General features: G+C 42.8%; 2 protein-coding genes across 3 annotated transcripts; one reads left to right on the top strand and one right to left on the bottom strand.

Moving 5' to 3' along the window:
* Positions 1 to 885: 885 nt before the first annotated feature.
* On the bottom strand, positions 886 to 4,813 carry klhl31 (kelch-like family member 31). Of its 2 annotated transcripts, none has more exons than XM_034100261.2 (3): positions 4,724 to 4,813; positions 2,734 to 3,936; positions 886 to 2,638 (listed from the first exon to the last, which is right to left on the bottom strand). In XM_034100261.2, exons 2-3 carry the CDS (start codon positions 3,906 to 3,908, stop codon positions 1,906 to 1,908), a joined length of 1,908 nt encoding a protein of 635 aa, XP_033956152.1. In that variant the 5' UTR covers positions 3,909 to 3,936; positions 4,724 to 4,813; the 3' UTR covers positions 886 to 1,905. The 2 variants fall into 2 exon arrangements, with proteins under 2 accessions (XP_033956152.1, XP_033956153.1); XM_034100262.2 differs by having other exon boundaries at positions 2,734 to 3,933.
* A 1,368-nt stretch (positions 4,814 to 6,181) lies between these two features.
* eloal (elongin A, like) lies at positions 6,182 to 11,113 on the top strand. The gene is made up of 11 exons (XM_034100260.1): positions 6,182 to 6,280; positions 7,017 to 7,073; positions 7,159 to 7,271; positions 7,364 to 8,240; positions 8,328 to 8,433; positions 8,505 to 8,672; positions 8,758 to 8,855; positions 9,583 to 9,763; positions 9,916 to 10,030; positions 10,508 to 10,623; positions 10,851 to 11,113. The coding sequence occupies exons 1-11, from the start codon at positions 6,203 to 6,205 to the stop codon at positions 10,910 to 10,912; spliced, it is 1,971 nt and encodes a 656-aa protein (XP_033956151.1). The 5' UTR covers positions 6,182 to 6,202; the 3' UTR covers positions 10,913 to 11,113.
* The last annotated feature ends 6,299 nt before the right edge of the window (positions 11,114 to 17,412 follow it).

Here is a 17,412-nt window from a genome sequence, read left to right as displayed (position 1 = left end):
CCCTTGTCTTATCATTTCGACAACCCTGTTTAAAACATCAAGAGTCAAGTTTATAACCAACCTTTGGGAAGGACCTATTTATCCAGAGCACCTGAATGCAACAACCTGGAAGAAACATTAATGTAATAATGACACAGCACCTTTTTATATAGGTGTGTGCAGAGCCATATATGGCGCTGGGTGTGTGTACTTGAACATGCACGGGTGGATACGGTGGATACATAAATTATAGGGCATTGAATTGCACTGACATCTGCGCAAATAAGGATATGGTTAAACTCTCAAAACACTTAATTTTCTCAGATTTTTTGACTTAGACTCTTTGGGTTTGATTTGACAAGAATACATTAAAGATTATAATAATAGTCCTTTATTTGAATCCTGTATGTCTAAGACCCTCACTCTCACAGTGCTACATATTTTTACAGTGTAAATTATTAGAAGCTCTATGTGTTTTTTTTATTAACTAAAGGCAGACTCAAAGCCTTTTCCTGAAACATTACCTCAATGGTAATGAACTTTACTGCACATACAGAATGTATGCCCTTTTCACCACCAATGCAGGACTAAAAACAGGAAATCAAAAGTGCTTATGTCATGATTATATCTCAAAATTGCCTCGTCACTTTACAATCCTAGTCCACAAATACTGCAGTTAACCCCACACAAATCTGGTGTCGCTGAATCCTTGCATTGGCTATCTTCAATTATAACTGTACTTTGTCCGGTAAGGCAAATCTATTTAAAAAAGTTGAAATACCAAAATGATCCTGTGTATGTGTCAACCTTTTTGCTTATAAATTGTGCTAAACCTTGACCTGACTTGTGTTGCACAAGTACACCTCTTCAGAAACCCACATACAATATAATAAAAATAATAAAACCTTGCATGAAAATTATTTTAATAAATGATGATGGCTCAGTGTAGCTTACACTTCATCTATTTAATTTAAAAACAAACAAAAAAATGAAAATACATGAGCAGTCAGGGAATACATCACTTCCAGGAAAGCTCAGGCTGACATTGTTTTTCCTAACTTCTATTTTATTTTTATTTTTTACAAAATAGTTTATTGCTGTCATATTGCAACCCATTTACCCTTCATGACTCCAACATTTTCCCATCAAAATCCACTTCTTTGCTCTGATAGTGTTTATGAAGAACCAACAACACACCACACAAGACATCTGAGTGCTGTACATGAGACGCATGTAGAGCACTGCAGCTTTACTGTGTGTTGTGTTGAACAAATTAATCACAAGCACCTACTCCTGGTAGGAGATGCCAACACTTATTCCAGTTCTAGCCCAATATTCTGTTCAAGTATCTAAGAATCACAGTAGCTATTATAGTTGTCATTAGAAGGACGGTCACAAAATCCTATATTATTGATGATAGTGCTGCATACAAACAACACACTATTATAATGTTATGACGCTGAGTGAAAAAGACAATCGTGTCATTGATTAATCTAAAAAACAGCAGTGATTTTCCATTTTTATACCTTTCATTCGACTCCTAAATTACATTATATTTGCTATAGAAAGAAGGGCTAATACACTTATCCCAACTTAATTGGCCCCAAAGGTACATTTCCGTTTTGAAACGACAAGATTAGTTAGGTCTTTATTGTGAACATAATTTGACCTTAATTATACCAATTATTAAACTCTAAAACAACTGAATATAGACATTTGTTTTTAAATATATTTTAAGATTCCAAATTTGTAGTCCTTTCTTTTTATACATTTTTGCTCATCTGAAAAAAAGTTGATGACAATTTAGATATCATCTTAGCCACGAAAAAACCATCTATTGGTAGAGTTAAAACCAAGATTTATGCACCAGAAAAGATAGAGAACTTTAGACATAACATGTGAACTACATTATTATGATCTAAACTTTTATATACTAACTGGTGCTGAAGACACTGAACTGGCTCTGGACTCTCGTGTTTTCCTTGTGGGTATGGTGACGACACAGCATGAAATGCCAACCGTAGATTCCGGCAATTCATCATCCTCAGTCCAATCATTGAGGTCAGGGTTGTACAACTGAATGCATTTCTTGTACTTCTTCTCGCCCTCGTTCCAGCCTCCGAGGAGATACACCTTGCTGTTCAAAACACAAATACCAGCCGTGCTCACTCCTGTGTGGAGAGGCGCGCAGTAGCTCCACTGCCCGCCGTGAGGGTTGTAAGACTCAACGGCGAGGACATCCACCCTCTCCCCACGACCTCCCAACTGACTACCACCAATGACGTAGGCCCGGTCTCTCACGGTGGCAGCGCAATGCCAGCCTCGAGGCGTGCTCAGACTGCTCTTATCCTGCCAGCTGTCGGTGGAGGGGTCGTACGAGCACACAGCCCTGGAGTAAGCGTTGTTGATGTAACCACCGGATACAAGGATCTTGCCCTCAATGAGGGAGCTGCCATGACAGCAGCGGGGCACCTCCATGGGAGCTTTCATCTGCCACTGGTTGGAGGAGGGCACGTAGCACTCCACCGAGGCCTGAACGCCATCACCATTTCGCCCTCCAATGGCAAACAGAAGGCCATTGAAGATGTTGAGGCTAAAGTGTGTGCGCTTCTGGATCATGTTGCTCAAGTGAATCCAAGTGTTGAAGCGGGGGTCATATCTAAAGATAGTGAGAGGGATTTACAGTTCATTTCTCATTCTACACAAACTGACATAACAACATTTGAAAAGTCAACTGTAACTGTTAGCTCTTACCTGCAGAAGTTGCCAACAGCATGTTTAGCTTGGTTCCTTGCATCATTCTGGTCCTCGCCACCTGCCACATACAGGAAGCCGTCCAAGACTGCCACGCATTGATTGAAGCTCTTTGCTGGCATTTCTGTCAACTTATTCCACACGTTATCTTCATCTCTGTAGAGAACTTCTTTGCTGAGGGATTTCTCTGTCAAGGCAGGGCGTCCACCAACTGTGAATATCACCTTGAGGCCACCACGCACCTTTGTTCTGCGGGACTGGAGGATGTTCTGTTGGTATGGCAGCAGATGGTAATTCATGGCATCAACAAGGAGACGGTGGCACTCGGGGTCTTGCATCATTCTGGGTGCACTCTGGACATGATTCACCAGGTCTTGGGCAGAGATGGTGCCGAAACGGATGAGAGTAAGGAGATCCGCAGCATACTTCAACCTCTTCTCATCAAAGTCCAACCACTTCATGGCGATCTGGAAGGCTGTGATCTCAGAGGGAAGATGCAGGGAATCGTCTGAGAGGAAATCACTGATTTGCTCGTAGGTGAGCTTCAGGAACTGCTCCATCTCAGAGAACTCAATGAAGTTCTCCCGCATGAACTTCTGAGATGCTTCCTTGGTTTCTTTGAGGTCGTAGGCATCAGCAATGTTGCCCACATACATGCAGTTCTCCACGCTGAGCTCCTGCATGAGGAAATCACTGCACATCTTCACTAAGGTGCGGATCTGCAGCATCATGGCGGCGGCGATGGTGCTGCCAATGCTGTACAGCGACAGGGTCAGCTTTCCAGAGTATGCATATGTAATCGCTGTGGCGAGGCCGGCAGGTGAGAGGTCGTTCAGGTCGATCGTCTGGAGGGTTGAATCCTTCTTCAAGATGTTTCGAATGTACTCGCTGCAGGATACCATGACTACCTTGTGAACATCAAATGACTTTGACTTGGTGGAGATGGTTAGATCGCAGAGGAAGCTGTCCTGCCTCATGCTGCTCAAACCCTCCAGCAGGTTTGGGGCATACACAGAATCAGTAACTTCGGTTGAAATGCAGTTGAAGCCATTTCCTCCTTCCAACAGAGTGTTCAGCCCATTGATCTTGTTGACAGGGCTGTCCTCGACCATTATGGTAATTTCATTTATGTCTCCTTTATTCTTTTTGGTCGATTTGTTCTTTTTGGGTGCCATGGCAGCAGCGGAATATGGCCCAGAGCTTCTGAAAATATTAATAAAACTTGTCAGAAAAGGGACAAATTATGCAGATAAATCATAAATACATTATTTGGTACAAGTGAAACTTGATGGGATTTAAGGGTTCACAAGACTACTATATTCATATATTGTTATAAATGATTTTATGCTGTCTTGCGGACCTGTTGTCCTTTCTTGTATCTAAGTATTGATTGCCCCCTACTCAACTTTATTTATTCAGACACTACCAGGATCTGACACCTTTGAAAGCACACATGCTGCCAGGTGATGCTGGAGAGAGAAAGAGAGTGCGTAAACAGCCCCCTCTTTGCATCTGTCACAGTTTATCAGCTGTAGGTCCAGGAATAGCAACTCTGGACGGCTCACCCATGACGTTCCTTTTATAGACTTTGAGATCTGAGCAGCAGGCCTCATGTCCTCTGACTCTTAAAGTTCAAATTAGGGCAAACACTCTCCTTTCTTTACTTAATTGTGTTTAACATTTGATTAGGCTTGTCCTGAATAAGTAATGAACACAATCTACAAGACAAAAAAGTTTCATTGAAAAAAACAATCCTCACATGATTTACTCTTAACCCTAGACAATCTGAGACATACTGTCACCATGCTATGTTAAAACAAAAATCTCTACAACTTTTTACAATATGTCAGTCCTTTGAATCCTACCTAAGTGAGGAAAGAGGTCAGTTTCTGTTCCTAAATTACTAACAAACACTGAAGCATTATCTGCAACAAATTGGTTTATCCTTTTGAAAATAGTGATAGATTTAGCATTTAGAAGCTGCACTTACCTGCAAAATGAAGTTGAGGCTGGGGAAGAAGGAACTTGTGCCTCCAGTTACTGGAGCAAGAGAGAGAGAGCAGCAGTCAGCCCAGCTGAAAGAGACTTATGGTTAACTCCTCCTCTAGGAGAGTGAGTGCCAATCAAGTATTGTGATATGCTTGTGGCAGGAGGGGGACCACAAAACCCCGATCCAACATAGGGTCTCACAATAGCTTCCAATCTGTTGATGTCAACAAACTGTGAGGGCTAACCTGCTACGTCACATGAAAAGTTTCATTCGGCCATTGTTTAGAAAAAGGTCATCAGCTTTCTTAGCAAAGCATCTTGTCATAGTATCAAGGAAGAAACACTTCCTCTATATTTTTAGAATACTCTATAATTACCTTGATTTATTGATGGGCCTGGTCTTGAATGCAATACATCAGAAAGTTGAAATATACATGGGTACAAGACTTTAGCACCACCTCATTACAAGCACATGAAGTAAAGTATTTGCCCAAATGGAGTGTCATTAAGCTCAGAGGAAATAAAAACGTCTCAAGGAACAGAAAAAAGGTAGGACTACATTTCACAGTGTGACAAGACATATGAGTGCATTGCCCAAACAAATATGTCCAGCTCATATTGTATGGTTTCTTCGTTGATTGATGAAAACTAAAAGATGTACACATTTAGACATTCGTTTTCTCAAAATAAACCATAAACCAAGTGAGATAAAATCGTTTCTTCATCGTTTCTTCAACATGACTCAATTATAAAATGAGTCATACAAATATTTTTGTTAATTTCTGCTTTGAAGAATGAGAAATATTTGTTTTATTTACCAATGTATTGGGCCTAAAGTTCCTAGAGGGCCCTGCAGGCTTGTTGGAAAGTTAATTTCCTACTTTACATAATTAAAGGTGGGGTAGGTAAGTTTGAGAAACCGGCTCGAGATACACTTTTTGTTATATTCCATGGAATGCTCTTAACATCCCGATAGCAATGAATAGCTTAAATGCTTTGACAAAAAATCTATAAAAAAAAAAATGTCATCTGTGGAATCCGTAGTAGCCTACTGTAAAAAGCACGACCAACAATTTTAGCCAGCCCGGCTAAAGTAACTGGATGGCCTACCTGCCTGTCAGCTTTCCATCTGTGCTCAAACTTATCTCGTGCCCTCATTGGTCATGTCCCCGTTCGTGTGTGTTGGAGGAGGGGCTCTGTAAGGAAGTGGCAGATTTTTCCGGCTGTGTATTTTCAAATTCTAGCACACTCGAGCTGGTTTCTCCACAATTACCTACCCCACCTTTAAGTTCTCTATAGACACACTAAGTAAATGTATTGTGTCATATATTTCACGTACAATCCTTAATTGTTTGATATTTTCTTAACCATGCGTTCCACTCCCACATCGATTAATTTATCGGCTCCGCCCATTATAATAATGTCATCAGTGGGCGCGCGCTGCCCGGTGTGAGTGGACGGATGCTCGTGAATCACCGTGATGGCAAGCAGCTCTGATGTGGTGAAGAAAGTAGCGCGGTACAAACTTCAACTGACAGACACTGCAGAGTCTACTACGGTAGATAATGTTCATTTATTTATTGTCCACAACAAGCAGAGCTGATTGGAAACGTTTCTGGGTTTAGGGATGAAAATGTTTGCAGTAGGCCAACTACCGTTTAGTGAGTGCATATGACACGTCAAACAATTGGTGCAGAAACACTAATGCCGGTTCGGAAGTTTTTTATTACAAACTGATAATGTGTAAAACACTGATTGAGAGCTGTCCCTGTCAATGACACGTGCCTCCTGCCACACAGGAGGCCCTTCACTGTGGGAGTCAGGCTGTTTTCAATGGGAGTTTCCCTCCTGCTATATTTGTCAACTCCTCCAGTTGTTCAACTTGTGGCTGCTGTCCATCATCAGTGGAGGTTGTGCGCTCTGCTGTTTAACTCACTTGTATGCCTAGATGGACTTAACAAATGGCCAATATTTGAAATAGATTTAACCTCAAATAAATACAAAACAAATGAACGTGTACCTGAATATAATATAATATATAATATAATTTTGTTACACACTTTATAACTGGCAGCAGCTTTATCCATTTATAGTTCACAGTAAAAGGATCCACCTAAGAGGGTGTTTGAGTTTCCCATACATAGCAACTGCTCTAAATGCACACTCAGCAACTGTGGTGATCCAAAGCCAAGAATACCATATTTGGCATGACAGGTTTTCCTTGATTCTAGTAGTAAAACAATCTTGAAAACCATTTCAAGCTATAATTAATGTTTTTATTTTTCTCTTTCCAGGTTGTAAAGATTTTGCAGAAACTCAAGGATCTGGATATTACATTTGACATTCTTGCTGTAAGTCTCTGTTAATTGACTTTGTGTTAATATATGAATATTTTCTTTATTTTCTTTGACTGCTCTGTGTCTGCGTATAAATTAGGAAACTGGAATTGGAAAAGCAGTTAACTCTTTCCGGAGACATAAGCAGGGTGGAGAATTGGCCAAGTCGCTAGTTAGGGGTTGGAAAGACTTGGTCCCCAAGGAATCTACAAGGTGACACATATTTAACATATCCTTAATTTAACAGTTTACTGTAATTTCATTCGTTGACATCTTAATCTTGATTTGTTTTTTTCTTGATGCAGCCACACAGAAAATGGGATTTGCGAGAGTTTGCCTGGTAAAGTCCAAAAGTGTCAAAATAATGGAAGTTTGACAATAGAAGATTCAAACAATAATTGCTTACCATCTTACAGTAAGAACTCATCAGATGAGGCCCTCTTCAAAACAAGTAGTGAAAAAGCTGATGCAGAGAAACAATGCAAGGTAGGGAAAAGACACAAGAGCCAGGATGAAAATCAAGGAAAAAGTCAAGAAACCCAGGACATTGTTCAAAATGAGGTCTTGAAAAAGTACATTCAAACCAAAGAGGATCAGATTGATGATTATGTTGTCTCCAAAAAGAAGAAAAGTGATGAGAGCAAAAGAAAATCAGGAGACACTGTAACTCTGCCTCAAATCAAAAACTCAGAGGACACTCATCGAAAATCAAGGTCAGAAAAGAAATCAAATGAGCAACAAAAAGAATCATCCAAACAAGCCAAAGAATCTTTTTCATTTAAATCCATTGAAAAACATTCAGAAATGTTCAGAAAGCTAGCTAGTTTCAAACATGAAAGGTCTCCAGAAATATCTAGGAGATCAGAGGGCCAAAACAAAAAAAACAAAAAAACAAGTAAAGAGACAGAGGGCCCTCTAAAACACAAATATGAACAAATGGGACATTCAAAAAACAAAAAAGCCAAAATAGAGCTCAACGATGAGAAAAAGCGCTGTGAGGAATCATCCTTGTCTTTTGAATCTTTCTTGAACTATGATGGGAACGCTTCCAAGAGAAAACAAAGATCTGGAGTGAAGAAACCTTCAAAGACAATCAAGACTGTTGTAAAAGCAACACAAGATGCTGCAATAAAACCTAACGGGTCACCTATGATGTCCATAAATGATACCTCGCCAACAAAGGTATGTTTGACAATAGTCTAAAAAATGACACTTTTAGAGTTCAGGCTGTGGTTGAGTAAAATTGACTTTGAATCATTAATGTTTCAGACGTTTAAGGAGTCTGTAATGGAACTGATTCCATTCGCCATTCCTTTACCCGATTTGCTGCCTGAATGTGAAAACCAATTCACTGTTGATTACTTTGAGAAGAAAGGTACCTTATTAATACAGCTGTACTTTCAGATTGGTTATGTCGTTATTGACACTAATCCTTTTGTCTTAAAGATGAGAAGGAGCCTGATTTCTGTGAAGTCTCTGAGGAGTCTGCAGGCTTCACCGGTCAACGCCTGAACAAAAAGATGCAGGTGTACTCCGGTGCCAAGACCGTCTTCCTCCCGGCCATGATGAGCTTGCACCAGCAGTGTATCCGCGCACTGCAGAATAACATTAACTGTGAGTTACGCAAAAAATAAGCTTTTCTGCTGATCAGTGTGTCGGTTTGTTGGATTTATATTCAGCTGCAGGGATCTCTCCTCAGTGCTTTATGAAACTGGCGGAGTCCCGTTTGCGATCCTCGAGCCGGTGTTGGAGAGGTGTACACCCCAGCAGCTGCTACACATAGAAGAATGCAACCCAGTAAGAATGTGAATATGAATACATTTAGTGCAGACACACACTTGGTGGCCACTTTATTAGGTACAACTGCCTAGCTCTGCATTGGACCCACCCTTTTTTTATGAATATGTTACTTTTCAGTCCCTTGTTAGTATTAATGTTTGGGTAAATCGTCTTCTATGCAATGTCAGACGCAAGTCACATGAAGTGTATACGTTTTCAAGTAAAAGGCCTGCATTCAAAATGTTTCATAAATAAGTAACCATTTTAGAATAATATATATTATATTAGTGGATTAAAGTTATAGCTGCAATAAAGTGATTAAATAACTTATAGTGCTGGCTTAATTTACAATACTAGATCATAAAGTGTTTTGTATAAGAAATCTGAAATTTAAGTAATCTTGTATAGTAATTTGCCTGATAAATGTAGTGGAGTAGAAGTATAAATTAGCATAAGGACCTCCAAAATGTACTCGGGTACAGTATTTGGTAAATGGACTTGGTTACATTCTACTATTTGTGTCTAGTTTAAAGTAACCTCTCTGACCACATGCTTTATGCTGTGTTAATTAGCAGGTTTACCTACAGTGGCCACTGAGTGTATGTCAGTTTATTCTGAAATTACTTTCTATGTAAAACTAAACTCTATAGACCTTGGGTAGAGATTAGAAGTTCCTGTAGTAATGTATATAACTTAGATTGAGATGTCTATCGGTTGTTAGCCCTTTATCTTTTTGTTTCCACAGATCTACATCGGAGAGACGGATCACTTATGGGGGAAACATTGTCAGAGGGACTTTAAAGACTCCAGACTTCAGGAGTATGAATCCTGGAAAGAGATGTATGTCAGACTGTCTGAGGAAAGGGAAAGGAAACTAAAAAGACTGACAAAAAGCATCGTCTCGGCAAATTCTACCAAACCCAAAGGTGTGTGATGTTCAGCATTTTGTGTGGATCATGGTAAAAGTTCTAATCAAAACCATACAAAATGAAACAATTATTAGTTTATACAAATGTTGTACTGTTGAAAAATAAGATGTAGGCCTATCGTAATGCACACAGTTTTTTATTTTCTTTAGGTCGGCAGGTAAAGATGGCATTTATTCACACTGTTGCCAAGCCACCGAGAGATGTGCGAATTAAGCAGGAACTTCATGGAACTGCTTCTCAGCCTCAGCCTCAGGTCAGGTGCAGGTGGGTTTCAGCATCCTAAATATAGAGAAATATCTACACAGGTTTGATGATTAGCTTGTGGTTTTGTTTTTTAATACTTTTTTCAGGTATGTATATATTTGAGCAATGTTCCTTATTATAAAGTTCATAAACAAACAACATTTTAAATCCCATGGTAGGGTATTGTTTTTGGCAAACGCGTAGTAAGCCTTATGCTTGCTCTCCGCTTCCACATAAAAGCCCTAGACTACAAAGTGATCTCTTATCAACAGCAGCTTAGTGAGGTCATAACCTGTGGGCTGAAATGCTTTTTGGGTGAGCTTAGCTAAACAGGAATTAGAGCAATGTGCCTCGCTTCCTTTTTGTTTTCACATTATTGGAAGATATGCTCACTAGCTGTAGTGATGGAGACTCATTTGACATGCATTGATTTGGTTTTGTAGATAATAATTGTGTTCATAGAATAATGCACTGTATTGTTATTTCTTCATTTACCAGTGTCAAGGCTCCGGACAGCAGACCGAAGCCGAGTTGTAATGAGCCCAGCAGGTCCAGCAGCAGCAGCAGCAGCAGTTCAGGGCCTAGCAATACACAAGACCCTCGCAAAAAGACAAGTGAGCGTACAAACAATTACTGTAGATGCAATGGTGTTACATTTGCTTCAGCTGTTCAAACTGACAATTTAATTTCATGTCTTCTTTTTTTGTCCAGTCATACTATGCAATTTATTTCATTTTTAAAGAAATCCGTTTTGGTTATTTGATTTCAGGTCATAATGAAAGTTGACTAAACATTTTACTTACATTCTTACTACAATTGTTTTCCCCTTTTCTTCACACAGGAGTTGCTCCAATGATGGCAAAGTCTTTAAGGGCATTTAGGAATCAACTGGGGCGCAGATAAATGCTCTAATATGATCTGGTATATTTACAGTGTGTGGATGTGGAGGAAAAAGCGCTCTGTCATGCATTAACTTTGAACAATAGAAGGCCTGTTATCACCTTAGATTATTATGTGTTGTTTGTCTAAATGTATAAGCATTTTCCATTATTTTTTTTCTCTGTGAATTTCCTTTACTATTAAAGGCACAATGGAAATAGCAACTTTATGTGATTTGATATTTTGTCTTTTAGTCTGTTTGAGCTAAACGATGTTGCTTGAGCTAAACAAGGGTATGATTTAATGGGGTGTGTCTCCCTCTATAGGAAGTATAGAGAAGTGTGTTTTTACTTGGTACATTTCTCCCACAATCTCTTTACCACACATACAACCTCGGATTGTCCCTCGATAAATGCAATTTTATACATGAATGTGTTTAAAAATGTAAAAATATTAAATTAGTTTAATATATTTTAACTCTAAATGTAACCACATTCAACAATGAACCCTTAAAAATAAGTGTTGAAACTTATAACAAACTGTATTAAATACACACATAACATAACTAGGTTAATCGCTTTAAACGTTTTTAAATACCAAATTGTTTGTGTTCCAATCAACCTGGTTTTAAGGCAAACTATTTTGAGAAAGTTCAAGTTCAACAAATTGTTCCACATAATGAAAAGAAAGCAGTTATTTGTCGGCTCACTGTAATCTGTTGTTTTTATAGGGAAAGGCATCTGCTGTCTGCCAATTCTCAAGGACCCTTCCTGTCTATTTTAGTTTTTTAGGACAACTGTTTGAGATATTAGAGGGAAGGCTTTGAAACTGAAGCAGCCTTCAGCACCATCTGTGGCAGTCTGCTAAGACTGCAACAATAATCTATCTTCACGTTACATTTATTGGTTTGAGGTGGGCTGCTAGTTTAAAATTGTGTATTTTCTTACACATCTTGTGCTGTAACTAAAGGAAAAAGTCTATTTTTATCATTCATTTGCTTATACCCGGCAACCAAAATACCTGCTTATTTTTTTAAAAACCGATTTTAAAAGTCTTACACTCCAAATGTCTAGAGGTATATAGCTTTAGGTTTAAGCATAAGCCAGACCTTACTTACCTTGGAGAGGGTTGGCTGTATGCCCTCATGGTAAATTACATTTTCCTTCCACAAGGGGACCTCTGTTCTGAGGGCTGAAGGTGACCTGACCTCTGCCCTTGGAGAGAGATACCATTTATTTATTTTTGGATATTAAAATGAGGCAAAAGCTATCATTGGGCCTTTCTTATTTCTCTAATTTCCCCTCCTCGAATCCTCGGTCCTCCGGTAGTGTCCCGGAAATGGTTTTTGGCCCGCCATGTTGAAGGACATCTAATTTCTCTAAATGCACATCGAGGACCGAGCGTTGAGGAGGCTCTCTGGAGGAGCTATAATCGAGGATACACTGATGGGTCCTCCACGGCTCCTCCGCGGATACATTTCCGGCAACAGTGATGTTTAGTCGTGACGCACAGCTGGACTTATCTCAGACAATGACAGCTCTGCATGCATATATGTATATATGTACATATATATACATATATGTGTATATATATATATATATGTGTGTGTGTATATATGTCTGCATCTGTAGCCTGTTATTGTCTCATTATACCGCACTATGAATGAATTAAAAGTAAATATATAAGTCATCATGAACACACTCTGAAGAACCAGCACCTTACCGTGGTAGAGAGGTTTGTGTGCCCTGATGAACCTGGGGGCTGTGTTGTCTGGAACCTTGTGTTCCTGGTAGGGTCTCCCATGGCAAATTGGTCTCAGGCAAGGGGCCAGACTAAGATTGGTTCAAAAGACCTCATGAAAGGAAAAACAAGAAGTGAGGATACCCGGCCCGGAGGAAGCCCGGGGTCCCCTTCTGGAGCCAGGCCCAGAAGGAGGACTCGTCGGCGAGCGTCTGGTGGCCGGGCTTGCCACGGAGCCCGGCCGGGCCCAGCCCGAAAAGGCAACGTGGGCAACACCTCCGCTTCTCTGTCCCGCGGGCCCACCACCTACGGGAAACATCGATGGGGTCGGGTGCGCTGCCAGACGGGTGGCAGTGAAAGCGGAGGGTCTCGACGGACCAGACCCGGGCGACAGAAGCTGGCTTTGGGGACGTGGAACGTCACCTCTCTGGGGGGGAAGGAGCCGGAGCTTGTGCGGGAGGTGGAGCGGTACCAGTTGGATCTGGTTGGGCTCACCTCTACGCACAGCGTCGGCTCTGGAACCTTACTTCTGGATAGGGGTTGGACTCTATTCTTCTCCGGAGTTGCTCAAGGTGTGAGGCGCCGGGCGGGTGTGGGGATACTCACAAGTCCCCGGTTAGGTGCTTCGTTGTTGGAGTTTACCCCAGTGGACGAGAGGGTCGCCTCCCTACGCCTGCGGGTTATGGGGGGGAAAACTCTGACTGTTGTGTGTGCTTATGCACCCAACAGCAGTTCAGAGTATTCGGCCTTCTTGGAGACCCTGGAAAGAGTCCTGTATGGGGCTCCTGAAGGGGACTCCTTAGTCTTGCTGGGAGACTTCAACGCACATGTGGGCAATGATGGAGACACTTGGAGGGGCGTGATTGGGAGGAACGGCCCCCCTGATCTGAACCGGAGTGGTGGTTTGTTACTGGACTTCTGTGCTAGTCATGGATTGGCCATAACAAACACCATGTTCGAACATAAGGATGCTCATAAGTGTACGTGGTACCAGAGCACCCTAGGCAGAAGGTCCATGATCGATTTCGTTATCGTATCATCGGACCTGAGGCCGTATGTTTTGGACACTCGGGTAAAGAGAGGGGCGGAGTTGTCAACTGATCACCATCTGGTGGTGAGTTGGGTCGAGTGGCGGGGGAAGCCTCTGGATAGACCTGGTAAGCCCAAACGTGTAGTTCGGGTGAACTGGGAACGTCTGGAGGAGGCCCAAGTTCAGGAGGCCTTCAACTCACACCTCCGGCGGAGCTTTTCGGGCATTCCTGTGGAGGTTGGGGACATTGAACCAGAGTGGTCGGTGTTCAAAGCCTCTATTGCCGAAGCCGCGGTGGGGAGTTGTGGTCTCAAGGTCTTAGGTGCCTCAAGGGGCGGTAACCCTCGAACCTCCTGGTGGACACCGGTGGTCAGGGAAGCCGTCCGACTGAAGAAGGAGGCCTTCAGGGATTTGTTATCCCGGGGGACTCCCGAAGCAGTTGCAAGGTACCGACAGGCCCGAAGGGCAGCAGCCTCATCCGTGGCCGAGGCAAAGCAGCGGGTGTGGGAGAAGTTCGGAGAAGACATGGAGAAGGACTTTCGGGCGGCACCAAAGTTGTTCTGGAAAACTGTCCGACACCTCAGGAGGGGGAAGCAGGGAACCATCCAAGCTGTGTACAGTAAGGATGGGACGTTGTTGACCTCAACTGATGGAGTGTTGGGACGTTGGAAGGAACACTTTGAGGAACTCCTGAACCCGACAACTCCGCCCTCTATGTTAGAGGCAGAGCTGGAGTATGACGGGGGATCAACGCCAATCTCCCGGGGGGAGGTCACTGAGGTCGTCATACAACTCCACAGTGGCAAAGCCCCGGGGGTGGATGAGATCCGCCCGGAAATGCTGAAGGCTCTGGGTGTTGAGGGACTGTCATGGTTGACACGTCTCATCAACGTTGCGTGGAAGTCGGAAACGGTACCGAAGGAGTGGCAGACCGGGGTGGTGGTCCCCCTTTTCAAAAAGGGGGATCAGAGGGTGTGTGCCAATTACAGAGGCATCACACTACTCAGCCTCCCCGGGAAAGTTTACTCCAAGGTACTCGAAAGGAGGGTCAGGCCGATTGTCGAACCTCAGATTGAGGAGGAACAATGCGGATTCCGTCCTGGTCGTGGAACGACGGATCAGCTTTTTACTCTCGCAAGGATCCTGGAGGGGGCCTGGGAGTACGCTTATCCGGTCTACATGTGTTTTGTAGACTTGGAGAAGGCGTATGACCGGGTTCCCAGGGAGTTACTGTGGGAGGTGCTGCGGGAGTATGGGGTGAGGGGGTCTCTACTCAGGGCCATCCAATCTCTGTACTCCCAAAGCGAGAGCTGTGTCCGGGTCCTCGGCAGTAAGTCGGACCCATTTCCGGTGAGGGTTGGCCTCCGCCAGGGCTGCGCTTTGTCACCAATCCTGTTTGTAATATACATGGATCGGATTTCGAGGCGTAGTCGTGGGGGGGGGGGGTCTGCAGTTCGGTGGACTAAGGATTGCACCACTGCTTTTTGCAGATGATGTGGTTCTGATGGCTTCATCGGTCTGCGACCTTCAGCACTCACTGGATCGGTTCGCAACCGAGTGTGAAGCGGCTGGGATGAGGATCAGCACCTCCAAATCTGAGGCCATGGTTCTCAGCAGGAAACCGATGGACTGTCCACTCCAAGTAGGGAATGAGTCCTTACCCCAAGTGAAGGAGTTCAAGTATCTCGGGGTCTTGTTCTCGAGTGAGGGATCAATGGAGCGTGAGATGGGCCGGAGAATCGGAGCAGCGGGAGCGGTATTGCAGTCGCTTTACCGCACCGTTGTGACGAAAAGGGAGCTGAGCCGGAAGGCAAAGCTCTCTGTCTACCGGGCCATTTTCGTTCCTACCCTCACCTATGGTCATGAAGGATGGGTCATGACCGAAAGAACGAGATCGCGGATACAAGCGGCCGAGATGGGTTTCCTCCGCCGGGTGGCTGGTGTCTCCCTTAGAGATAAGGTGAGAAGTTCGGTCATCAGGGAGGGACTCGGAGTTGAGCCGCTCCTCCTTCGCGTCGAAAGAAGCCAGTTGAGGTGGTTCGGGCACCTAGTTAGGATGCCACCTGGGCGCCTCCCTAGGGAGGTGTTCCAGGCACGTCCAGCTGGGAAGAGACCAAGGGGTAGACCTAGGACCAGGTGGAGGGATTATATCTCTTCGCTGGCCTGGGAGCGCCTTGGGATCCCCCAGTCAGAGCTGGTTGATGTCGCCAGGGAAAAGAAAGTTTGGGGCTCTCTGCTGGAACTGCTACCCCCGCGACCCGACCACGGATAAGCGGGAGAAGATGGATGGATGGATGGATGGATCATGAACACAGTCCTGCCCATCAGACAGAGGGCTGATGTGCCTCCTGTCATCATTAACGGACGTCTCTTTAAAATGACCGCTCAGAGGAGAGGATTTCTCATTTCTATAACCGCCTGCTGCTTCCCCTCCTCTGTCCTCGGTTCCCCTCCTCCTCGGCTCCTCCGCTCGCATCTCCTGTGGGCGGGACTAAGACACGAGGATAGGAGTCGAGGAGGGGAATTTAGTGAAATGAGAAAGGCCCATTGAGTCTTGAGGAGTTCATTTTTACTTGTGCAGGATGTGATGAGTCAATTTTAAAGAGACTCCAAAACATTTGTTCACTGATCAGGAATTGGACACATTCCTGCATTTGGACCCAAAGTAAAGCTAAAGAGGATTTAAAAACCATGGGGAGTCACGTTAGCATGGAGGGATTACCAACTGGGCAAAGCGTGTGCACATACCCAGGGGCCCCACAAGCCCCAGGTTCACTGTGCAGCGCTCAGTTATACTGTATATTGTTGACACTTTGTTAATGACTACACAGCATAACTTATGTGCAATATTAACATTGGTAAGAGAACAAGAGGGTCCTTGTGGCAAAATCTTTCTTCAAGATCATTATTTCAGCTGATATTGTGCTTACATGTGTGCACTTTAAATCTGTCTAAGTTTAATAACAAAATCACAAGGTCAACTTAAGACCATGTAATATTCCATCATATAAATACCGTTTAAAATACAAAGTGGGGAAGAAAATGTCAAGTTGCATTTTTTTTTTAAAGTTTAAATCCACTTTGAAAACAAACAAACTAAAGTACTAAATATTACCAGCAAAATGTTAATGTTGTAAGCTGAGATGGAGCTAACAACTGTTGTTTGGTAGGTATTTAATAATAGCCACAAAAGGATAGGCCTGATCATTCCCAGCAGCATGCTGGACCAAAAACTTACACCACATTTAGTAGATTTTATGACATTTCTAATTTACAAACGGACAGAAAAAAAATCATATTTATCCTGTTTTTCAGGTCTCAGGCTCGAAAATGACATTCCCAGAACAAATGACCATATCTTCCCTTCTAAAAGGGTCAAATTAATAATCTTTTTTCTCAAAGCAAGGTTTGAACTGGTAGAAGTGTCAGAATCAATATCGATGTTTTTATTTTAAAGTAAATTCAGATTTAACACAGTAAAAAAATGTAAATTATTGTGTCCGTTCAAAAAGTTTGTTTTACTTATAGTGAAAACCACCCTTGAATGATGGGATGGTAGACTAAAAGCTTTAGGAATCCAAACTACAACATATAATAAGTACCCTGTATCAAGATTGATGCAAAACAAGTGAAATTTGACCTTTGTAGAGAGATTTAGCACAAAAAAAACACTTCTGGGGTCATTTGGGTGGATTTGACCTATCTCTGGCCCCCCTTGTTCGATTTTGCTGATTGACATCTCTTTCTAACCGTC

Source organism: Pseudochaenichthys georgianus, chromosome 15, assembly GCF_902827115.2.
Source record: "Pseudochaenichthys georgianus chromosome 15, fPseGeo1.2, whole genome shotgun sequence".
Lineage (NCBI taxonomy): Eukaryota > Metazoa > Chordata > Actinopteri > Perciformes > Channichthyidae > Pseudochaenichthys > Pseudochaenichthys georgianus.
Note: the sequence above shows the minus strand (reverse complement) of the source record. Positions and strands in the feature narration are given on the sequence as shown.